This window comes from Gossypium arboreum, chromosome 7, assembly GCF_025698485.1.
Source record: "Gossypium arboreum isolate Shixiya-1 chromosome 7, ASM2569848v2, whole genome shotgun sequence".
In the NCBI taxonomy this organism is placed as follows: domain Eukaryota; kingdom Viridiplantae; phylum Streptophyta; class Magnoliopsida; order Malvales; family Malvaceae; genus Gossypium; species Gossypium arboreum.
Genome location: NC_069076.1, coordinates 104,822,018 through 104,848,581, shown reverse-complemented (window position 1 = coordinate 104,848,581; position 26,564 = coordinate 104,822,018). Strand labels below are relative to the sequence as shown.

The 26,564-nt window shown below is 29.4% G+C and overlaps 3 protein-coding genes across 4 annotated transcripts; all 3 read right to left on the bottom strand.

Annotated features, from left to right (window-relative positions):
- Positions 1-1,845: 1,845 nt before the first annotated feature.
- LOC108470832 (uncharacterized) lies at positions 1,846-6,549 on the bottom strand. 2 transcript variants are annotated; one of them, XM_053030406.1, is made up of 7 exons: positions 6,218-6,549; positions 6,004-6,136; positions 5,775-5,878; positions 5,242-5,413; positions 4,998-5,138; positions 2,522-4,855; positions 1,846-2,253 (listed from the first exon to the last, which is right to left on the bottom strand). In XM_053030406.1, the coding sequence occupies exons 1-6, from the start codon at positions 6,256-6,258 to the stop codon at positions 2,528-2,530; spliced, it is 2,919 nt and encodes a 972-aa protein (XP_052886366.1). In that variant the 5' UTR covers positions 6,259-6,549; the 3' UTR covers positions 1,846-2,253; positions 2,522-2,527. The 2 variants fall into 2 exon arrangements, with proteins under 2 accessions (XP_052886366.1, XP_017627812.1); XM_017772323.2 differs by having other exon boundaries at positions 1,846-4,855.
- Positions 6,550-9,141: 2,592 nt separating this feature from the next.
- Positions 9,142-11,726, bottom strand: LOC108462903 (uncharacterized). The gene is made up of 3 exons (XM_017762851.2): positions 11,547-11,726; positions 10,709-10,896; positions 9,142-9,499 (listed from the first exon to the last, which is right to left on the bottom strand). The coding sequence occupies exons 2-3, from the start codon at positions 10,888-10,890 to the stop codon at positions 9,313-9,315; spliced, it is 369 nt and encodes a 122-aa protein (XP_017618340.1). The 5' UTR covers positions 10,891-10,896; positions 11,547-11,726; the 3' UTR covers positions 9,142-9,312.
- Positions 11,727-22,541: 10,815 nt separating this feature from the next.
- Positions 22,542-24,498, bottom strand: LOC108472553 (1-aminocyclopropane-1-carboxylate synthase 7-like). The gene is made up of 4 exons (XM_017774099.2): positions 24,245-24,498; positions 24,032-24,160; positions 23,778-23,938; positions 22,542-23,409 (listed from the first exon to the last, which is right to left on the bottom strand). Exons 1-4 carry the CDS (start codon positions 24,416-24,418, stop codon positions 22,542-22,544), a joined length of 1,332 nt encoding a protein of 443 aa, XP_017629588.1. The 5' UTR covers positions 24,419-24,498.
- Between the last annotated feature and the right edge of the window lie 2,066 nt (positions 24,499-26,564).

The window sequence follows — 26,564 nt, the reverse complement described above, 5'->3', positions numbered from 1 at the left end:
AGATGAAAAGTCAATGTTGGTACGTCAACAATTAATTTTTTAATTTAAAATATATAAAATTCAAAATTATAAAAATTATTTAAAAACTATAAAAATATTTTTAAATATTGAAAATACTATAACTTTATCAAAAACCAATTAATATAAAAAAAATATTGTTCTTGTTTTTTAGCCAAATCCCAATTCAATGGCTGCTTTGAGAGCCGATTCTATGATTGTTTCTGGACTAGTACATCTGTCGATTCTCAATTCAATCAATTGATCTAGTCCGATTGCAAGATTATTGATATTACCAATTCCAATAAGAATCAATCATCACAAAGCACTAAATTGAATTATTTAAAATAACTAACTATTTACTTTTTACATAACTTCCATAGGTTTGCACTCTACCTTGAGCGCTAAATCCTTGTGGTATCAGAACTTTAATTTTTATTAACAATGTTAAAATTTTATTGACTAAAAGAACAAAATAAAAATTGTCTTTACAGATAACACTCACGAATATGTTTAGCTTTAAAAGAACAAAGTTTACGCAAATTTTAATATTTAGACTCAAAATTACTAAATAGATTGAATAAAGTAACCAAATTGAGCTTAATTTTATATTATACTCTTTATTAGTCAAAATGTCAATATTGTAAAATTGAATCACTGATCAAATCAACCAAACCACAATTGATTAGTTGATTCAACACCAATAAAATAAAAATTCATAAACCAATTCAATTGAATAAACAATTATTTTTATCTTAATTTACTTTTTTTTTCTTTTCGTATCACAACGGTTTGCATTATATTACATTTTATTCTACCGATTGAATCCATCCAACCATTAACATAAAAAAATAAAAATAAAAATAAAAACATAGGGAATACAGTCTAATAAGAATTATAGTTGTCAAAAAGAAACAAAACATGGAAACACAATTAATGAGACAAAAATTTAGTGAAAAATAAAGCCAAGTTTAGTAAATCAGCAAATCAATAAATGGTAACGTCCAAATTTATAGACTATAAACGTGTAAATCTGCAATATTTCCAAAAATATTAATAAACATCATTTAATTTTTTGCATTAATCTTCAAAAACAACCTTAGAAAAAAGACACACAGCATATATATTATTACCCCATGAAGAAAGTCCACATTGTCTTCCATTGATATAAAGCCATTGGCAACAACCTTAAAACAACATATTATACCGTCTTGTCTGTTGTTTTCACCATTATCCCACTGTTCTAGTTATGTCTGTCACTCATTTAGAGTCTAAGAGAAGTGAGCATTGGAGTATATGGAAGAGTATGAAACTGGCTTGCAGATGTTTCGCCCCCCTAAGAATGTCGAGCTCGAGAAGCAAGGAGAATTCGGCTGCTGCGACAGCGACAGCGACAGCATCAAAGGTGGTGTCTATTAACTCGCCGAGGGGTTTGCCTTCCCCGGATCATTCATATAGTGCCATGAATGCTGAAGAGCGTGACGAGAATTTGAAGGAGGTCATTACTTATTGCAACAAATCAATGAAAACGGTATCGTAGGAATTTTTTTTTGTTTTGTTCATTAGGGACTCCTTTACTTGAAAAATTGTCTAAAAATAGATTTTATTTTTAATCTTTTATTGACATGATATATTTGTTCTTACTTTTGTATTTTAAAAACAAAAATATGTAAAAATCTAGAATGTTATTTTCTATTTCACTGTTTGGATGAGTTGTACTTGTCGGGTCATTTTGGATTTTCTCATTCGGATTTTAACACTCAAAATTTAGATAAAATTGACTCATTTTCGAGCTGAGTTGTTGATTTTTTATATAAAATTGGGTTAAATCAAATTTGTGCCAAATAGTTACTGCTGAATATAATAGACCACTAGCTTACTAAACAAAAGTATAATCATATAACAATAATGCCTAACCTGTAAAATTTTGCATGCTCCAATCTCATCAAGAACTATGTGAGGATTGATTAACAAGACACATCCAAATGCACGGGTTAAGAGCTTTTCATGATTCAGATATAAATAGTCCGTTCTCAGCATCTCCTTTCGGTGCCTTTAAATATTATGCTGACACTCATCAGCCTCGTTAGGCTTTCGGCATCACCGTGCGAACCTCCGCATCTCCCCTTCCACCAATCTTTGTATCAATAGGCTCATATATTATTTCTTAACTTTTCGACCATGGAGATTGATCAAAAAGGTCCACAGAAAATCAAAAGTGTATCAACAATCCATACATTGAGCGATGAGTAGCATCTGCAATCCATACAAGACCAATGAAACACATTCGACAAAAAAAACGAAGAATCTTTTTTCAGTCTTCATTCTCCAAAAGAACAGTTTTAATGCATTACAGCAAGTTCCAAATCGAAGAAGCTTCTGAGAAACAATCGATAAACAAATAATATTTTCGACTCTAGTTCGACAGGTTATATTATAACCTCAAAAAAGGACCTGTATGAACATATGCACAACACAAATAACAGTTAAAAAAGCAACACATTGTGTAAGAACTCGAAAGAACCTATATTCATTGGCGATTCTGTCTGAGAGAATTGAAGTGTGCAGTCAAGATATCGATATCGGGAAGCTTTGGATGAACATGACTAGCATTTTGTTTAGATTGGCTCTCGCCGATGGAAGTTTGGGACTTCAAACTTTTGGCACTAGCTGATGATATAATCTTTGGAACAGAAGCAGATGACTTCAAAGTTATATCAGATGAAGACCTTTTGGTCTCTGAAACTGGCCTTGAAGTCCCTTGTGATGCCAACTCAGGATTCTGAAAACTTCCCGAGTGACCCAAATTCGTTTTTTGAGGCTGTGTCTTTGGTAAAGACTCGTTAGCATTTGAGCTCCTTGAGGAGTAGTCAGAAACTATTTTTGGCTCAGAAGAACCAGTAGATTGAAGATTGGAGCTTCTTTGTGAGTTCGAAGGAGAGGCCTTCGTTCTTCGAGAAAAACCCGTGTTTGAATGAGCCTTTAAACTTGTTTTAGGAAGGTCTTCATCAGAATCACTATTTCTTGAACCAAAATATGGGAGAGAGACTCTTAAGCTTGATCTTTTGTTGTATTGGTCTCGAGTGCTACTAAAAGGCTGTATTGGTCGCTCTTCCTCATTGTCATCATCGCTAGAATCATCATGAGTGCCTGATGCCGTCATGCTAAGTTTTCTGTTCACTTCATCACTCCCTTTCTTACCATATGGCTCTGAAGCCTCCACAGCTGCACGAGGGGACGACTGGTTAATTCTAGTAGACGCATCATCAGCTACCTCTACAGAGGATATAGCACTGCTGATTGGAAATGGTGGACGCCTATAGCCCTTATTTCGAAGACCACCTGTCAATTTTCCAAAGTTCAATCCTGTACTTTCTTCCAGACTAGAATCATTACTACCTATACTAGGATTGGTGCTCCTAACAACCTTAGATTTGTCCTTCTCTTCGTCACTTTCCGAACTAGGTCCATTATCATCAAAAGTAGCAGGCAAGTCATCTTCATATGAAGGAACTGAAGGGCTCATTGAACTTTCAAAGAAGATAGGAGTTGCCCGCTGCCCTGAGAAAACATGTGATTCTGGAACGGTCTTTGTTCTTAATGGACGAGTAGGTGATCTTTGAACAGGAGATACGAATTCATGTACCCCATGCTCTTCCTCCAAATTGAAATGATCTTCTTTATTATCTGATCCATAATTGTCAAAAACTGCTGAGACATTGTCATAAGAATCTGTTGTTTTTTTCATGCTCCTTTGATGACTTCCTTTATCATGGCGAATAAAAGAATCATCATGACTGTTTAAGTTCGGTCCGACATCATTATCATCAGAAAAAGTACTTGAAGAAGAATGACTTGATTGCTTCCTGATCTTTACTTCTTGATAATCAGCAAAATCGGAGTTTTTTGTATCATGCAGTTCATTCACAAATGGCATCCTGCTTGCACCAGAGTTTCTCTTATAATTTTCCGAATTCAACCAGTTTGAATCAGAGACAACATCATGATCATCAGTAAAACTGTTTGATTGAGAACGAGAAGAAGAAAATCTTGATTGTTCCCTGACCCTAACATTATGAGGATCTCCATTTTCACTCGAATTTCTCTTAGTATCAGCAAAATGCTCCATCTGCCTGCCTTCAAACGAGTCTCTTCGAGAATATGCATCTGCGGTTTGGTTTTTCGGTGATGTTTCTTCATTGTAGGAAGATGCAGTTGACTTGAAGGAACTGTTGGTAGATTTATCACCGTTTCCTGCTCGGGCATATTGTTCATTGCTGTCAACTCGTTCGTAATTCCTAGAATTCCTTCCGTGAAGGGAAACATTAACTGGATCCCTGCCAACATGTTCATGTTGAGATGCCGAGCCAGTATATTTCCATGGCTCCTCATCTCTCATACGATGGGAAGGTGACATTGAATACCGTGGGGAGAAATTTCCACGGCTTGAAAGTTCAGCAGCAGCTCGGGCAGCCATACTAGCTAGCTCTGCAGATTCTGCAGCTGCCTGAGCAGCAGTAGTAGCATCCTTGAATTCCATATTCCAATGCTGCCTTGGTGAAGTGTAGGCACTCTCGTTTCCCGAATATGAATGCATGAACCCTTGATTTCCAGTACCAGAAGACATCGAATAACCAAAATTCTTAGGATTAGGCGATGATCTTGAGCCGTACTCAGAAAAGCTTGTAGGCACGTCATTTTTCTCCATGTATTTTGAATCTTGAACATCAGGAGGCCCCTTATCATAATTTGGAACTTGAACACTAGGAGGTCTCTGCTCATTATGACTTGGAGGGACTTGGATATTAGGAGAACATGCTGAAACTTTGGCGGCCTCTGTAAAAGTATTTGGTCCATTCTGCAGAAGCAAATTCATATGGAAAGAACATAACTTGTTCAGCAAATCACTCGATCTCTGACAAACCATAACAACATACAATCACTTCGGAATTAAATATTTCTCTAAGGAGGACACTCAGCATGATTATATGTCGGCTTACCAACTTGTCATCGTAAATCTTTGATTCTTTTGCTCCAAATGATGCAGGATCCCAGTCAATGTTATGTTCCTTAGCAATTGCAGTCAAAATGTTGAGCTTGGTTGGACCGTCAGGTGCATTGGCCGATAGTTTCTCAGTCAACTAAACGAAACAACACATGGATCAATCAATACTATCACTATCAAATGTCAGTTTACATTTCAACTATTGTTTGTTCATCACTAGATGTTCTATATAAACTTACCATACGAGCAACACCACAGTTAGGACGCAGTTCAAGTGCCGCAGAAGTAAATTCTTTCCCGTATTTTGCCGTAAAATGTTTGGTGGCATCTTTGAGCTCCGGTATCTCTTCACACCTTTTAGATGCAAATACAACACTCGAAATTGCTTCCTTCAAGTCGATAGGACAGGTTCTGCATAATTCAGGTCAGTTAAAACACACTTATCAGAAATCGCCATCTCCCAAGCGATTATCGAATTGGTACACACGATTCCAATCAAGGAACACAAGCAATCCAATTCAGTAAAACAAACAATTCTCGAAATTCTAGCAGGACTCAATCTACTTAGTCGAAAATCGTAGTTTTCGACCGTTGGATCGAATATCACTTTCCTCGATGATTACCGGAACTTAGAAAAGAGTTCTAAACACCAAGTCTAATTGATTCAAACAATGAAGGTCTACTCTACTATATATGTGTCAAAACATTTGCAATATATATCCAATAAAATCGAAATATGAAATACTTAAAAAAACAAAGTAGTTTTACACACTTCTGTGATTCGATCATCGGCATACGTGCAACGATAAGTTCACAATATATTTCAAGAAGATTATAAGCTTCTACAGTCTTCTCTTCCCTAACAACATGCTCCACCTAAACCAAAAAAAAAAAAAAAAACCAGAAAAAGTCGATTTTGTATTAGCTCTCTTGACACTGTTACATTACAAACAAAAAATTCATGATTATGAAACTTTAGTTAAACAACTTAATAACGATACCCGAATTCTAGCCGTCTGATCTTGATCTGATTCCAATAATTGAGCTAATTCTCTCTTTATTTGCTTAACTTGAGCTTCCCTTTTGTTCTTCATCAGCTTTATTCGTGGTATAGCTAATTTCAAAGCTGTTTTGCTGGAAAAAAAAAACAAAAACCCAATCTTAAATTCAATCAAAAAACTGTAACAAAAATGAAAATTACGAAAAAGAATCTACCATTTGGCTGCTTTGAAGCTCCTGTGAAGCATTTTCTGCATTTTTTTTTTTTTTTTTGAGGTGAGGGTATTCTGATAATTCAATGATAAGGGAGAATGGAAGAGATTGAAAAGATTCTCTTTTCTTTATCGAAAAAGAAAAAGACTTGGAAAGGGAAATGTGATTTTAATTTGATTTTGATCGACAAATTATTATCTGAAATTAATTTTATAAAGGTGAAGAATTTTATAGGAACCTACTTGGACTTTCCCGGAAGATTGAACAGCCGTTTTTTTTTTCTTTTCTCATTGTCCTTTTTCTTTCATCTTTTTGTTAATATCTCTTACCGAGACAAAGTCGACCTTTGCAATTTATGGTCAAATTTCATTAATAAGTCCCTATACTATTTACTTTTTAGTAAACTACCCATTTCGCCACCTAACTTTTAGGATGTTTTCATTTTAGGACCAAAACAAAATCATTGCAATTTTGTCACTCAACTTTTAAGGCCCTTTCATTTTTGCTAGGGGTGAAGCCAAAAATTTCTTTTGGGGGACCAAGATTAAGTTATATATTGTAATGGGAGTTAAAATGTAATTTTATTCTTGTATTCAATTATATCTTTATGGTTTTCAAAAGGACTAAATTGAAATTTTTGCATTTTTTGAAGGTCTAAACTATAATTTTAGATGTAACCTTAGGATTTTATGAATTTCGGGATCTAAAGCGCAATTTTATCAAATTGTACTAGTTTACTCAATTTTATTTTTCAATATTGAAAATTTAAATTCCAAAACATCATAATTGATTAAATAAATTAGTAATTTTTTATCTCTTGATTATGTCGATCGATTTGTTACTATAATATTAAATTAATTAATTCTAACACGTTTAAGCATGTAATACTATATAATTTAATTAGTTTGGAGTTTGAAGGGTTTATTTTAATTTAAGAAACATATCAAAAAGATAATAGCAAAAGGGCTAAATTCATCAAAAAGTAATATTATAAGGACCTTTTACAAAATTTAACATTTTTCTTCCCAACAACCTTCACTGGTATGCCACGTTGACATTAATTTCCGTGTACTTTTTTATTCAAACAAAAAAGTGTCCAATCAGCTTCTTAGAACCTTTTCTCAATGTATATACTAAAATTCAATTCTCCAATAGGAATTAAACAAATAAATTTCCACCATTTTTTTTTTAATTTGCTTTAGAAAAATAATTAAAATACTCATAAGTCATAACCCAAAACTTAGTTTGCAAAAAATTTATTTCAATTTACAATGTGTAGTGAAGACTTTAAATTTAATTTAAAAAATCAGTTGACCAGAAGATTTTTAAAATTATTAAAAAAGTCTTTTAATGTCACTTCTAAAATTATAATTTCCTACAAAATATCAACATTTTTATATATATCTATCTATATATTATATAGTTAAAATATAGACTGATTTCACATCACTCATCAATAAGATTTCAATTTAATAGAATAATTATCGAAAACTCTTTTTTATAAAATAATAAATAATATTATGAAAATACTTTTATTATTTAAAATCAAATAAAATTTAAAAGATACAATCATTTAAATTCAATCTAAAGCATCATAATTTTAATACTTTAATACTTTTACATTTGCTTTTAACATTACATCGTGAATGAATCATAATTTAATTGTTATTTATGTATTTAAGTGAGTTGGTGTTAATCAAAAATTTTAACTCAGTTATAAAATTATTAAAATTATAATTATGTCACAATTTATTAATAAGAATAAGAATAAAGTGGCCAGCTCCATTTATAGGTAAAAGGGGGGGCACATGAGCTGGCCGTATGGAACATGTAAACAAAGCAGGGGGCGACGACTTTAGGCGTGCCATTACCAAATACCACCCAACAAATTGCGGCCCATAAAATAAAAGCTGTTTTAATAAAATAAAAAACCCTACTAGGTGGTTACACTAATTAATCATTCCGTTACTGGTTCAATTCAACCCTACATTTCCGGTTTAATTGATTATGGGTCAGATTAATATTATTTTTTAAAAACATTTTTGAGTAAAAATTAAAATTTTCGATTTTATTTTTGGTTAAAAAATATTTTTACCAAGCATTTTTTGTCCCAAAAAGTATTTTTATAAAACTCAAAAGCATATTGCTTATTAAAAAGTGCTTTATATCCACTTTATTTGCTTTACTTCAATTTCTGTTATTCGTTTTTCTACTAGGCGTAATTTTTTTTGTCATTTGTTCATCGGTTAAAGTAGAATTTGATTACAAATTGAATTGTTAATGTCAATTTTGATAATTGAATTAGTGAATGAACAAATCAAATCATTGATTCCAGTTTGATAACCAAATCAATAATTAATTAATTAATTAAAATTTCATAAAAATCTAAAATATTTATAAAATAACAAATAATATTAAATCGATTTAATTATCAATTTTGTTTTCGTTTTAAATTTTATCAATTTTAAGCAAATTTCGAGTCAATCGATTAAACCCTTTTATGCAAACATTATATTGATCAATTTTCAATCCATCCGGTCTACAATACTATTTCAGTAACACCGACCACATCACCAAATATGATGCTCTGAGATAGCACCATATCATCATTTGAAATTTATGCCGCATCATCATACTTTTATATTTTTCAAGTTTAGTGATAAAAATAAACCTAGTTTTTAAATTCAAATGTTAAAGTGGATTAAAAATATATATATCAAAGTATACCTTGCCAAGTTCAGGCCAAAAATTATATTATTCTACGTGAAATATTGAACCATTGGACCAATTCTCGATTGAATCGTCATGGCTGGGCAACAGGTGCGATAGAAACAATATGAAAGGTTAGTGGAGATGAGTAATTTGCACCGTTATCAACCTTCGGGGTGCATTAAATTCTGTAAAGATAATGAGACAATAGCAAGGGCTTATTATCAACCTAAGCCGTTTCAACTTTCAACTATAACAACTTATTCAGGCTATACCGAGTGTTAATTCACTGATTTCTCAGCTTCAAAAATCTCTGAAAACAACAAAAATGCACACCCAGTGTGGCCGTAATTCAATCGTGCAATGGCGAAAAAACATCCAAACTCCCCTTAAACATAGTAACCGGTGAAAGTAAAACCCCTTCCCACTATCTCACCTGCGCAATACCATGCAAAGCACTCCATTCCAAACAAAGCGGCAATACCGGCATCTTCGACCTTCAGCTCTTTCCTGTTCTTCCATAGTTGCTTGACATAATCGAGCTCCTTCCAGAATGACTCTGTACGACCTGGGATACTGCAAAAAATTGTATCAAAGGGGTTATTTAGATACACACTTGTAATTCCGATTTTTAGACAATATTACTGCCTCCAAATTTGAGGCAGCGTGTAACAAGGAAATTGCAAATAATCACAGTTATCATCGACCCAGAAAGCAACCCAACCACATTGTAACAAAATGACATTTATCTTGAGAATCTCTAGAAAATGGTTCATTCATTTTTCTTTTCCTCATAGGTATTCATCCAACACGGGTATGGTCAAATTTTTACAAGTTTTTCTATTTATTTAGAGGGTTCTTGGAGGCCATATCACAATACCTACGTATAAGACACAAGTGTCGGACATGGCTGCTTCGAGAATTTCAACAGCAAGAATTTCACTTCCTTACAATAAATCTAAGTAAATGTTCTCTTACAATGGCCTACAAAACCTTCCTATTAGCATGCAAATGAAACTCATCTTTACCAGAGACCAGTATCCTAATCCCGGGCACTTTGTAACTCAAACAAAACCGGGAATAACAGTGTACTAAACTGTATAATTCATTAATAATGCAAGATAAATATGGAAATGCGATAAAATCATTAACACATTACAATAGATGCAAGTAATTGGGCAGCCGCAATAAGAAACAATGGCAAAGCACAAGGGATCATCATTGACATGCCCCAAGTAACATCTAAAAAGAAGCAAGCTCTATCAGTTTGTCCAATTCTTCTAAAATCAACCAGATGTGTGAGTGTATATATTTTAGGTAGCAGTGAACATGTTACAATAGTATGGCCAAAAATATTACCGCTGCAAGATTTCACTTGTCACAAATGAAGTTAGTAAGAACTTCATTCACTTTGAATCAACTTGACTGATGATTTGGACTAATTATAAAATATTTCCTTCACTATATTTGACAGCTGATATTCTAGTCTGCTAGATAAAGCATACTTCAATCCTTTTGTTATGGGAGCTTTACAAACAAAACATTTGACATTTAAATACATGATACCCTTGCTCGAAAAGTTGCTTTATATGATTAATTTAAGTACAAAACATAAATAACATACTAAACTACATATATTAGTCAATTTCGATGCATGGAAATCCACTAACTAGACAATGCAAGCAAAAAGTATCAACACGTTTCAACAACACAGAAAAATAAGAATCAGACACAGCAACATAGCAGTCAAAGAGGAGCAAATGACTAAAAGCAAGTAGCAAACACCTAGCAAGGCGAGTGTAAAAGAGTTGCTTAGCCAACTCGTTGCACTTCTCCACTGTCGGCGGCTCTTGAATGTATTGCTTGTTCTGCTCCAACAACTGCTTGTAGTAAGCAGTTCCGTGCTTCGCCACAAACTTTGAAGCTTGGCACGCCTGAGATTGCAACTGCTGCAATTTTGACGCCATCAAAATCTGCACCATATATGAAAGTTCAACAATTAAACAATAAATCATCTCCCTCTGAATTCAGAAAACCATAAAGAAAAAGTCAAATTATGCCATCGATCCTGTGTTTGAATGAAATTTGAGATTTAGTTATCTACTTAAAAAGTAAGTATTTTCTATCAAAATTTGCTATTAACATACCATGCAATCATTCATACCATCTTCAGAAGCAAATTTTAATCAATAAACACTATCTTAATCAATAACTGGACTAGAATTTTTAATTTGAAAAAAGTAAGAGGACCTCATAGTAAGCAAATTTTGATCCAAAAAAAAAATACTAGCAGTATCAACAATTTAACCGGTTTTTAATTAGCAAATGCAGGAGGATTTAAATTAGATCTCAAACTTCGCCTAAAATAGGGATTACAGGCGTATTTTGACTAATTTATTTAAAAAAAAAAAGAAGAAGAAGAAGTCGTGCAATTATATCGAACATGAAATAAGCTAATTGAAACCCTAAAAATAAACATACGAACCAATAAAAAGCGGAAATAAAGAGATGGAACAGTGATCAGCCATGAAAATCAATGGATCTGAGAATAACATGATAAAAGTACTGAGATGGTTTGAAAGTCAAATGAATTGCAGATCTAAGCAAACGAATTGAATCTTACCTTTGATGAAAGAAGAAGTGAAACATGAAAGATAGATTGTTATCGATGGAAGGCAGAGACGAGAGATCCGAGGTGGACTGGCCTTAGCTTCTTGCCGGCGCCGCTTACACAAGGAAGAAGAGCGTGCTTTTTGGGATCGATGGATTCGTTAGCTAATGGCCTGTTTTTGGGCTTTTATTGGAGGTTCCGTTTTTTATTTTATGTAATTTTTAGGGGTCATTTTGCAATTTTTTTGATTTCTAGGGTAAATTATATTATTAGTCACCTAAACATTAGTGTATTTCTGTTTTGGTTACCGAACTATAAAAACTTTCAATTTCGTCAATAAGGTTTTCAATTGGTCAACTTCTATTAAATTGTTAACAGTGTCCTTTTTAATTGGTGTGATAGTATATTTAGTCATATATACTTAGATATTCTATCAAATTGGTCTCAATTCTAAATAATTCAACAAATTAAACGTTTCATATTTATCAATTTAGTTCTCAAACACATTCTCATTGTAAATCGGAATTATAAATACATTAAAATTGTTAATCGGAGATTACTAATCATTCACTCAAGAATTATAAAGTGAGGGTTTTGCCTATAATAAACCCTAAAATTAGCTAGAGACAATGAAGGAATTGTCTTCGGAGGGAAACCTTTTTATGTTGTGGACGGTGGGAAATGCTAGTGATAATGAACAATTTCTTTTAAATTGATAGAATTTTAAAATTTGAAGAGTTAAATTTATTAAATTATTTAGAATTACAGTTAAGTTGATGGAATATGTAAGTGTTGAAAACTAAATGTGTTATTATATTAATTAAAAAGGTAAGGACCAAAACTGAATCAATCGAAAACATTAGTAATTTGAGGTATAGTAATCGAGACAACTCGAAAATCTAGTAAAAGTGGAAAACACAGCAACACATAAGGCTAAGCAAGGAAATTGAAAAAACAGTTTGAATCAGTGCATTTGGTTCGATTTCAAGTTGTTGTTATCACTCGAACCTTATAATTCGATTTTGAATTTAATTTTCTCACATGTAACCCATTTTATCCAAATCAAATTGAATAAAAAAACATATTGATAGGAATCATTCTAATAGAATAATAAATTGAATAACTCGTTTGACTCAATTATTATATTATTTAAAAACCAAAATATAATAATTATAAGTATAATTTTAATTTTAGAAATGTTTATTTATAAAAGAAATAATTATTCACAAATAGTCTATTAAATATATTTGATAGTTTACGGATTTAACTGATTATATGGCATATTACAATCACTCTATTATAACTAATTAAAATTAGTGATTAGTAAAAGAAACAACATAATAAAACATTATGTGTATGAATGATTTATGTTTATATTTTTATGTAACAATTTTGAAATATTTATCAACTTAATAACTAAAATGATTTTCTTTAAAAATATCTTTTGAATTATTATAATATTAATTTAATTATTTAATTCACTTGATAAATGTATAAATGAAATTAGATTATGTATTATGATTGTTGTGAAAAATAAATTAAGTTAATATTGTTTTTTACCCAAAATAAGGTAATATTATTTTTGACAAACAAAGTCCAAATTGAATCAAAAAGTAATTATCGATTTGGATATTTTATTTTTACAATTTGATTTCAAAAAAAATCGAAAGGAAAGATTCAATTCAATTTTTATCCAAAACGAAATCAAATACACCCTAGACAACCCCTGAAAAATGTTAAATTATTTTTACACTAAAACAGGATGGATTTTAATTACCTTTCTTAGAGACTTCTTATTAATAAATATAGAAAATTTAAAAATTTTAATATATTATTTTTAAAATGATTAAAACTTAACATATTTATTCTCAAACAAATACCATGTTTATTTTTTAAAATTAAAATTTTATGTAGTATTTATACATATTTATAATAATTATAAATTTTAAATATTCTGTCCAAAATTCAATTCAATTCAGTGGGTCCCAATAGATGGCTCTTGCAAAAGGATGTTGGGCATAAAATTGGGCTTTATTATTCATAAGACCGGTCTCCTTCCCTATTGAACAAAAGCCTTTTGACGGCCCATAGTTCAAGGTTGTAAGCTGTAGTGACAAAAGAAAGGCCCATTTTTTGGGGGTCTTAAACTATTTTTTAGGGTCACTAATTTAATAGTAGATTTGTGAATTATGATCAAAACTCCAAAATTCGAACCGAAAACCTGATTTTGATCATAAAGGTCCAAACTCAAATTTGGCTTGAGCTAAAAAGGATCTTTTTTTTAAATCCAATTGGTGGTGGAATTGATTACGTCATTAGTTTGATTGGTTCAACCGATTCGATTAAAAAATTATTAAAAATTTAAAAACTTGGTTTAACCGTTGGTTCCTATTGGATCCCGATCTAATCAGTTCAAAAACACCTTCCGGACTGGTACCCAACCAATTCTCAATCCAATTTGCCAATTTCGTCCAAATAATATTGGCTAAAAGTTATCAAACCTCAAAATAATTCAAACCTGAAATGACTTGAATTTGAGATAACTCAACTCAAAAAATCAGATTGAAAACTTAAATAATTGATAAGTGTCACGACCCAAAACCAAGGCAATTCATCCAATTGATAGGTGTCAGAATTGTGTCTTTTTTGGATATCCATAGATCCCACAAGGTTTTTACAACCCTCGGGTGCACCTCTAGATATTATGACCCACATTTTTCTACAGAGTTCACTTATTTGTATTAGAGGATATGAATTTTAATCACTAGAAACATATTTGTGGGTGATAAAAAAGGACAATTTCAAATTATGTACTCATAATTCAATATATTGAATCAAATTTTACAAAGTGCACTTAAATTCAAATATCTAAAAAAATGTACTTATTAATATCCAATAAACACAATTTCAAATTATATTCTCATAGTAACTCAATAAACTGAATTGAATCGTATCAATGGAAATACTTAATAGTTACCATGAACAAAATACGTAACCTTGTTGATACAAAGTGACACTTTTCCAATATGTTTAACTAACAAACTCAAATAATATATTCTCGCGAATACTATAGACAATAAATATAATCAAGTAAAAGGATAATAATAAACACATCAAGAAAATTATCCGATCTTAATGTCTATAAATTTTGATATAAAAAAAAATGAATTCTTATTTTTCAACCTAGGGGTCTTTTTCCACGTCACAATGATGGCAAAAAGGTACCATTATTGCAAAATAGTTGAATGATTGGATTTGATGCTATATTGTTGGGGATAATGTGTTTGGACTTTGGAAAGTAATATCAAATATCAATTTCAATTGTACCATGTAATTGCAACACATCTTTGACATGACACCCTCATGAATAATATGGCTTACAATATGAATATAATACCAAAAACCAAGCAGTAAATGGCTTACAATATAAATTAGGATAAATCATATTAATAGTCGTTCAATTATAATTTTTTATTATTTAATTATGAAAAGTTACAAAATAATTTTTAACTATTTAATTTTATCTTTTTGTCACCTAACTATCTTGAATTTTTAAGTGTTTCTATTTTTATACTAGCCAATTAGTTGGTAACTAAAAAAATAAAGTTTGAATAATTAAGTAACTGTTTTATAATTTTTCATAATTGGGTAAAAAAAAATTTGAACGACTTGTAATATAATTTACCCTATAAATTATTAACTATTCTAAGTTTATTTAAATACAAAATATTAACTTAATAAAAATACATAGACAATAACTAAATAAGCAATTTTGTTACCTAAAATCATCATTATTATAAGGGTGAAGATAGAATTTTTGTTTAGAGGTTTGGATTATAAAATTTTAGAATAAAATATATTTTTATCATTATATTAATTTATAATTTTGTAATTTTATAGATATTAATCTTTACCCCGAAACTCCATATTTTTTTGGAGAGCCAAAGCCCTACCTATCTCTTGATGTTGTTCATAGTTATTATTTTGCTTAAGCCCAAAAATAATATCTTCTGATGTTGTCAATTAGGTTTTAATTTATTGGCATCGATATTATTATTAATTTAGGAAAATATGAGTTAGAACACGTCAAAACATATTTATCTTATTATTTAAAGATTAAGAATTTGTAGGTAATTCTAAAAATTTTATAAGAAAAACTCATAATTCTCTAAAAAAATTATAATAATAACAATATCAATTCTAACTTATCTTCCCATTTTTCTTAAAAAAGAAAAATTGTCAAAATTTCTACACAATAACTAAAATAGAAAAGGTGATGGGATTGCGATCAAATGTGGACCATTGGGTCCATGGAAGCGCAGATTACGCAATCAAAATGCCTGCTTTTTCAACCTTCTTATGGAGATCTCGAGTAGGAGATCGAAAAGAAATATAATTATTATGGTTAAAATGTGTTTGAAGTCTTTCGACTTTTCACATATTTAAATTTAATCCTTTCACTTTTATTTTTAAAAATTTAGCCTTTCTATTATTCAAAATTTAAGTCAAATTGTTAAACATTCAAAGATTTTCAGGTAAATTTGCATGTGTGACTTAATAAAAAAAATACTCAGTAGATGACATTGGCTTCCTAGAATGAGAAAATTGCTACATTACCCTTTTAGATTTTGTAATATTGTAATTAGTATAAAGGTAAATTCACATTTTACCCCCAAATTATTCTTTATTTCTAGCCCCCAAGAAAATTTCCTAGCTTCCTCTTTACTTGGTAGTCATATAACAAAAAAACAACAACATTATAATTAACTTAAATTTAATAAAAGAATTTTAATAATATTATAATTAAACTTACATTTTTAAATTTAAAAAATAGAGTTAAATTCCTTAAAATAAATACCAGGGACTAAATTCCAAATCTCCAAAGAGTATTAATACTTGGAGCTTATATAAACCAGATATTATTTTATTCCATCATGAATCATGATACTACCGTGGCAATATCGCATGGCAATGATCGTCTTACTCTGCCATGCGGGCTGATCACGGCGGGTTTGAGCAAATCAGGTGTTTCATGCTTAGCCAGCTGGTATACTTTTTGACCAAGGGAAATCCTGGGATTTTTTGTCAATCCACGGATATGCTCTTTTTTCTTTTTTCTTTTTTCATTTTAATTTTGTAAGTAGTTTTAGACTTTTCGCCATTTTTGGAATTTTAATTTTCTTAACATGTTTTTAAAAATTAAAAATATATTTTAGGAAAAACAAAATAAAAATAAAAACTTAAAAATATATTTTAATATACGTAATAAAAATTTAAGGTATTTTAAAGAACTTATCCAACCAATGAAAAGGTTTTTTAAAATTGAAATTTTAGAAAGCATGTAGCATTCTCATTAGATAACTTAGATTTTTTAATAATCTTATTATAAGTTTTAATTATATTTTGTTTTTTAATATAATATCTAGAATTATTCATAAATCCTTTTCAACCCATAAAATAGAAGAATAATGCACTTCAGCGCACTTGAACCCATGTCCTCCTACATTGAAAACAATACCTATGTCAATTGAGCTAAGACTTAATCGTTAACTTAGATTATCTTATTTTAAGAAATTATGGACTTAAATAATTTAAATAAATAACAATAGGTTTTATAATACATGTAAGGGTAAATTATAGTAGTAGTCATCCAACTATTAGTAAATTTCTTTTTTGTCACCTAACTATGAAAGGTTTCAAAAAGACCACCCAATTATTTAAATTTTGTCTTTTTTTGGTCACCAGTTGGTTAATAATGGTAGCTTTTAAAATTGACACAATAACAACTTTAACCCTCAACATTTATGCATTGTGTAATTTAGTCTTTCTGTCTCTTTAATCTAAAAAGCTAAAAAAAAAAAATTATCAACTAAATTTGATTGACCATCTATATAAAAAAATATGGAAACACCAAAAGATGATAAATTTTATCTTTTCTTATTATTCTAAAATTAACTCTCAGTATTTCAAAAAAGTAAAACTGCGAAAAACAAGGCTAAGGGTGAATTTGGATGGGCGGTGCGTTTACCTGCGGTTAGTGTAAAAATAGCGATGGCGGTGAGATTAGATACTGTAGCGATACTGTAGCGTGAGACAAAAAGTAAGCTAAACGCACCGCACCCTACCCAATCGTCCATCCAAACCCACCTTAAATCACACAATATTATAAATATTAAAAGTTAATTTAAAAAAATATAATTCAAATTAAACCTCTAATACTCAATTTAAGCTTGACTCTACTCGATTTCATCCATAAACGTCTACTATTAAAGTTGATAAAATTGATGCTTAATTTGTGCAAACAATCCTATCAATAATAATAACACTTAGCCTTTTTAATTTATCTAATCAAACTATAGCTTTAGAATATAACACATTGAAGCGTTGGTTATGGATAAGATGTTTGATATGAATACATTAATAACAAAAACAAGGTCTAATCACTCATAATAATAGATAGATTAGATATATAATCATACCAATAATCTCGGTAGTTTTTCCCTAAATACTAATTTTTATTGGTGTGATTAAGTCTATTAATGGATCGTTTTGTTAGGTGTTTAGTTTAATTAATATTAATTTGAATAGAATATAATATCTTATCAATCTAATAATTATATATCATTGTACATGCATGCCATGCAATTGGATTTATAATAAATTATCTATTTTAATTAGTAATTAGTACGACTTAATCAAGCTTAGTGTTAATTTGAGTATGACATTATACTAAAATATCTGTTGGCCCCATGGAAGGAAATAAAATTACAAAAGTTTTTTTTTATTATATAATTTTAGATATTAGTATTTTTATTATTTCAATTAAAAAACAAATCTAAGCTAAATTATTTTATATAATTTTAGAAATTAGCATTTATTATTATTTTTATTAGTTTTAGGCGATTCACTCGAAGTCAACTCAATTTTTTATTTGAATCAATCGATTCTCGATTCAACTAAATTGATCAACTAATTAAATTCAATTCCAGCAATTCTAATATTATCTTCTTCGTTCATAATACTCAAACTCGAATTTTTATTTAAATTTATTTACTTTATTCATTATGATATTTCAAGCTACCATAAAAAATAGTAAAATACAAAAAATATATTTGAAGAGAATGTGGAGAACGATAAGCCAACTGATAAATCTGATAATTTATGGATTTGCTCAAGTGAAATGCTTAATAGATTAGACAGCCTAAAAGCATAATATATACAATTAAAATAAAACCAGAGTTAATAAACACGAAAAAGTGGATAATAACAATGATTAATGATTATAATTTGTTAGAAAAAAGGGTAAAAGCACTTTAAAATTCTCATTAAATGACATCAGGTTGTATTTTATTTTTCTGTTAAATTTTTATTTATTTTTACTGTTGAAAGTTGATATTTATTTGTCAACATGACGTATATGTATCACATCATGTGTCATTGTTTAATTATTTTGTTGAACACGTCAATTTTAATAATATAAATAGATAATTTTTTTAAAAATAACTAATTTATTTTAATCAAATATACATTAAGTAATTTTTATTTTAATAAAAACAATAAAATATAATATAATTATTAATATAAATCTCTCCATAATACCTAAAAAAAAGCTTGTTAGAATCAATGATATTTTGGATGGTCATGTTCTAAAAAGATTAGCTGTAAAACCCATGCAATTTCCTCGTGATTTTGACAAATTTTAGAAGTAAAATACTTTATTGAATTAATGTTTACATTTATGAAATTATGAAAGATGTCACCTCATACACGTACGTATGTATAAATATGCATATTTGCATGGGGTTGAAATGTGTGCCACAAATAATTTCCATATCATCACTTTAATTTTTTTTTTAAAAAATCCTAATAATTTTGACTGAAATTAATACCAAAAACTCGAATTATGTCAAATTAAAGTATATGATATTATATTTCGTGAATATTTTATGTAATTTTTTTCATTAGAACTTTTTTAATATCGAGATATTTCGTGGAATCAACCCTTTAATTGACGGGTAGATACCTCACTTAATGAATTCATACAATCTGTCTATGTCAACCATCACCACACCAAGTGAGCTTCGCTCACTAACCATCTTATCCAATTCGAAGAGTCTTTATACACATCATAACGTCATATCTAGACTAATTAGATCATGTTACTTGTTTGTTAATGACTCAATCATAGAACATACATGGCACCTTAAAATAAGGAACAGTCCCACATATATAATATATAAATCGAGACTTCGATAAAACAACCCAATTACAAAATAGCAACGGAAAAGATCATAATTTGACATATGAATATTCTTTATTTGCTTATTAAAATTTAAATTTTATGTTAGATTGAACAAAATTTAAAAATAGGGTTTGATAGATATAAAAGTAAGAAAAGACTTTTGATAGATTTCCCAACACCAATTATTAAAATGAAGTGAGAAATTTTATGTGAACGGATCGAGATAAAATTATAAAATTTTGGGAGATTCAAAATTTTAAAAATATTTTAAAAGGGCTTAAATTAAATAGTTAATTTTATAAAGGGTCAAAATTTAATTTTCCTCTTTATTCAAAAGACTGAAAAACTTAATTTGAATTATTAGTATTGAGGATGTGTTTGATAAATTAAAAATTAAGTATTGAGTTTGTAGGATTGAATTTTATTGAGAACTGATTTATATTACAAAATTGTTTGATATATTTATAATATATATATATATATATATATATATATATATATATATATATATAAAAGCAAGGTTTAGAAGAATATATTTTATTGTTAATTATATTACTAAATTGACATTAAAATAATAATTTATTAGTATTATTATGTGATAATAAAATAATATTAATTAATATTTAATTAATATGATAGTTTATTAATATGAAATTAATTAATTTGGCGTATGTTTTAAAATTTTATTTATAAAATAACATAACATATTAATAATTAATAAAATTATAAATTTGTGAAATCATTTAATATAATTGAATAAATTAAAAATAATAAAAATTCAATTTTTAATAAATAAACATAATTTATAAATAAATATGATTTTATTTTAAATATGATAGTAATTAATAATGTTAAAATGATTTTTATAATTAATAAAAATTAATGTGTGAGATTAGCATTGTATTTATGAAAAGATAACATCAATATATTGAATAAATATATTTTATAATGAACTTAAATATTATTTTTATAAATACTAAATGTATTCAATCAAATTGGTTTGATTCAACATAAATCTCAATCCGACAAGTAGTATGACTTCTATCTATTTCAGAAATTAAGATAAAAGAATTTCGATCATTTAAGAATCAATATTTTGTATTATCTATGTTTCTCATAATTTGTAAATTTATAAAATAAATAATATAATTATAATTATCATTATTTTATTAATAATGTTTTCATTATCAATGTGATAATTATTATGACTTAATTAGACTATGGATCCATATTAAATTACACTTATTATTTTAGATTAATTATCACTTAATTACAATTATAAAACAGTTAAAACTAATATTTAACACTATAAATATATGCTTTAGTAAGACATTTTCATTAGAAAAATGATATCTAAAGAATTACGGAAAAAAATCATATTTTAGCATTATTAATTAGGTTTTGTTTTCATCACTGAACCATACTCTTTCCCAACCCAGAAATAGGAGAATAATGCGCTTCAGTAGATTCAAACCTATGTTCTCCTGCATTGGCAACAATGTTTATACCAATCGAGTTAAGACTTAATCGGCAAATCTTGAATTTTAAAATTTATTATTTCATAATTTTAACCATATTAATACGGTATTATTTATTTTATTTTAAATAATTTTATATAAAAGTTAGAGATAATAATTTAAATAATTTATTTTTAATAAAATGAGGAAATAATTTGTTTCAATAATAAGATTTTGAAAAGTGATAAATAGTTTTTGGGTGAAAATTTTATATTAATTAAAAGTTAATAGGTTTATTAAACATAATTAAAAGATTAAATATTAAAATTTTTATTTTCAATGAAATAAAAAATTAATGATGTATCAAAGACATCTTAAAATTAAAATTTATTTTTAATTACCAACTATTTTCTTTGAATTATTTGACCTTCCACCATTTTTGCATTATCATAATTTCATGACAACGTGAAGCCTTATGAATTGACTTCTTTTGTTGGTTGGTAATTGTATCCAATTTTATTAAAGAAAAATAATAATTCTTGCGTTTAGCTAAGGATTCAAAACTAAGCACATTTCTTGCTTGAATTAAATAACAACAGTCAAATAAATCATAAATTAATGGTCTAGTTCAAGTTTTACTCCCTTTACTATGTTGAAATTTACAAGTTAATCTCACTTACTTTAATTTTATCGGTAGTGCCAAATTTATATAACACGGTTAGCTGATAATGACAGAGATATTTTTTTAAAATATGTACATTGATTATTGGTTGAATATGGGCTAATTGAATTTTTACATGGCATTGATAGTATGATTGAATAACAGTAAATATTTACATTTATTATTGTTAAATATAGTTGAATATTAGATTTTCTTATGATCTTGCATTGTGTAACTGAGTAACACTAAATAATGGTGTGTTATCAATTTGGATTGATAAATAACATTATAAAAGTAGAGGATTAAATTTTAACATAATAGAGGACTAAAATCAGATATAGACCTAAAGTAATCAAAGACAATATAATAATATATAACTTAATAAAACCAGTTTAGGTGAAAAGAGAAAACAACAGCAGAAAGTTCTTCCAAATAAAAAATAAATGGAAGAATTTCTAAGAACTTGCTTATAAACCTATAAGCAAGAAAACAAAGGATATAACCACTTACACCTAAACATAAAACATTAACAACATACATACATACACACGCATATATATATGTATGAAACTTTACATTTTTTAACGACCCAAAACCCCAATTCTTCAAACGAATTCAATTTCGTCCAAAGAATCTCAAAAAAGAAGCTACTGATTCACTGAACAAACCTTCCTTTGTTCCATGAATTTATGTATTCTTTGTAATGCAACCCTTAATGTTTGTTCACTCATATTAGCAAAACAAACCCTGAACCACCCTGGTTCACTACAATGGCATGAGGATCCTGGTGAGATATTAAGCTTCACTTGGTTTAATATAATGTTCCAAAGCTCCAATTCACCTTGTCTTGTTGGTTCATTCAATAATGGACTCAAATTCATCCAACAAAATAACCCAGCATTGCCTTTCAAGCATTCGATCCCAGCTTTTTTAAGCCCTTGAATGATCATGTCGTAACGTTTGTTGAGCCTTTCACGGTTTGTTTTTATGTAGTTTTGGGTGAATTCATGGTTGGATAACATGCAAGCTAAGAGGTGTTGTGTTTGAGATGAAATCAAGGTGAAACTCGACATCCGTCGGGCGGTTGTAACAACGTCGTCGTTGTAGGAATATATCGTACCGACTCGAAAACCGGGGAGGCCGAGGTCTTTAGATAGGCTGTAAACGATGTGAACACGTTCAGCGTCTTTGTAATTACGGTTACGGAGGATTTCGGCGATGCTAACGAATTCTGACGGTGAGAATGTTGAGCCGGAATAGATTTCGTCAGAGACTAAGTGGATGTTTTTGTGTACGGCGAAATCTAGGATGTCATTGAGGACCGAGGATTGGATGGTCGAACCTAAAGGGTTCGAGGGGTTTGTTATGAGAACTCCCCTTACTTTTAAGTCCATGGATTCTGCACTTTGGTATGCAGCTTCCAGAGCTTCGGGTGTAATTTGGAAATTGTTTGAACTATTGCAATGAATTGGGACAATTTTCACACCGGTCCTCCACCTCAAATCTCTGTCAAATCTGAAAAAGAAACCGAAATAATGTTGGGGTCAAAGCTCTATTTATATAATTTTATGAAAGTTAAAATGTAATTTTATTGTCATATTCACTTATATATTTATAATTTTTAAAAGGATTAGATCAAAATTTTAACATTTTTGAAAGTGCCAAATTATAAATCATAATTTTATCATATATTAATTGTTTTGGGTGATTGAAAGTGGTTAAAGCCCCTCCCTGTCCCTTTCCTTTTACCCCTAAGGTGATGGGATTGATTCCAATCATGCGTAAACTCATTACTTTTAAGGTTTTACTTGTTTGAACACATTCAAAGGCTTTTATGAATCATAATTCTCGATAGGATTGAGAGACAAAACTCGAGCTCATACCCTGGATAGTATGGAGTTGGAACCAGCAAAACATCACCAGGATCAGCCAAAATGAATGTCAATAGCTCATTAGCTGCAGTTGCACCAGCAGTTAACACTATTCTATCAGGGTCAAATTTAGCTTTTCCCCCTCTAATTTGCTCCATGAAATTTGCCATTGCCTATATGCAAAAAACCAAACATGATTTAGTACCATACATAAACACACGTGTTGAAACAACAATGCTGGGTTTCAGTTCAACAAAAGACGATACCTGTCTGAAAGATTTAAGACCATGATAGTCTTGAAACAAAGCATTTTCTCTAAAACCAGGTGCTCCTTTACCCCAACTAGATACTTCATGATGCTCTTCCAAGTACTTTTCCAATAAATCAAATGAAACCTGGTTTTGAACAACAAAGAAAAGAATGTTAGTACCACTCATGCGAGCAATAACCAGGTAACAGACTCGAACTCGAAACCTTACTTGATTTTCAGCCAGTCCCATTTGTATGACACCGGACTGGTTATGGATTTCATCGTAAGGGTTTTCATCGTAAGCTTTCCAACCCGCAAAATATGGAGAATCTTCCCCATGTGTTTTCGAAATTGCAACTTTTGATAATCGAACTGATGATGGTTTCTCAATCTCTATAGCCATTCTTGTAATAATGTATGAAAACTTCAGGATTTATGTATGTGTATGTGTGAGAGAGAAAGAGAGAATATTAAGGCTTGAATGTGAATATGAAACCTTTGTGTAAGGGTAGGGGGTTTATATATAGGGATCATAGAAGAAAAAAAATATGCCTTACAACTTGGCTGGGTTTTTTTTCTGATTGAAAATAAAAATGAAAAATATAAAAATATGTAGATCAATGATTGATTCTGTAATGTAAGCAAAATCAAAGGTCACCTTTTACAGATAGTATATTTATCTTTTGAGTGACAACTGTTAGTTTCTGTCATCTTGTCAAATCTTTCTCTATCTCCAATCTCCATGAGATCCCATTGCCAAATATGGTGGTTGATATAGGAGAAAAGGGGTTGTTATTTTAGCCTTTAATTCTCAATATCCCTTTTGTTGGAATCTAGGTTATCATTGTGATAGCCGTTCGGTTTGGTTAAGTTTTTTAAAATAATTTGTACCGTTTATTATAATTTGATTTGGATTTTAATTTGATTTGGATTTTAGTTTTTATATTATTTTTTAAATTGTTTAGATTTTATTTTAATAAAATGAACCTTATTTTATAATTTTTAATATTTTTAAAAAATCATAAATATTTTTAAATAATAATTTTTAAGAATTTTAAATTATTTTAAATAACAATATTTATTTTATATCTCAAAATTAAAATTAATTATATATTAAATGAAAATATAATTTGATTCGATTTGGATAGCATGATTTTTAAATTTATATTTCATAAACCATCCAAATACCTTAGTTCTGATCGTTTTTCGATTTTCTTTTGCTCAACCTTAAGTATTGGTGGATGTATCATTTTTATTCTATGTCAGATTAGTTTCAAACAGAGACAATTTAAATAAGATTAATATGAGTTTTAAAAATTTTTACTTTTTCTTGTTTTATATCAATTTTAGATTTGGGTAATTTTAAATTTACGCCATTCGAGTTTTTAAGGCCATTAGAAATTTGATTCATTAGGAATTATAATTTCGGAAATTGAATTTGGAGAATTCAAACTGTTGAATTTTACAATTAAATTTAAAAAAAAAATAAAACTCACATTAATAAAATTTGGTTTTTAGATAAAAATTCACACACCACTCAAGCCTACAATGTGAATAGAGAATGAACTAAACACTGTTTTAAAATAAGCTTATGTTATATCTATCTTTTATCATACTAAAGTAATTAATATAATGATTTATAAAAAATAATTTGTGATTGAATTTCTCTATAAAGTCCCCACTTCCCCCAACCTATGACAAATCAAATCCCTGTTTACAAAAACAAAAGAAAACCTAATAATATTATTACATATTACAACACACAATTATATGGTAGAAATAATCTAAGAGTAGTTAAGTTGCAATGACCTGACAAAGATCCCAATTTACTCAAAGATTAAGATTCTGATTTTGCAAACAAAATTGGGACAAAACAGAAGCTCCAAGAAGATCTTATGGGTCCCCCCCCAATCATATTATTAGGTTTTTTTCCCGAGCAACAAAATTTATTATTACACACTAACTCCTTAATGTGTATAATCATTAATCTAATCTTAGGGGTTTAATTTAATTAATTAAAAACAATCATGGGGGCTTTTAGGGTGTTTTAATCATTTAAATGACAATGATACACTAATAATGAATCATTAGATCATGAAACACTGATTTTGCTAATTAAAGTCAACTAGTTTATTATTCTGACCTTTGGCTTTGTCCTTCCCTAAAGTACATAAAAAAAATGGATTGGATTGTAATTCCAACCTAATTAACTTTTAAATGACTGTCAACACTGAACCAACCTATTAAATTGTTGTAGGCCAATTTTGGCCCGTTTACAAAATACCCAGGCCCATTAAACCATTTAACCCATCCTCAAACCCAAAACCTAAAATTAATCTAGCCCAACATCCAAGCCCAATCCCAAAACCCTAGACTCCCACTTGCCTCTTCCCACTCTCCCATCTTTATGCTCGCCACCAAGACCATTCCCATTCTCCCATGCCGCGCCACCAACACCATCACACTCCCACCGCTTTTGCAAAAGACAGAGGAAGGAAGCAAACATGCAACAATAGTAAAAATAGTAAAAATAGTTTGTAAATAAGGCT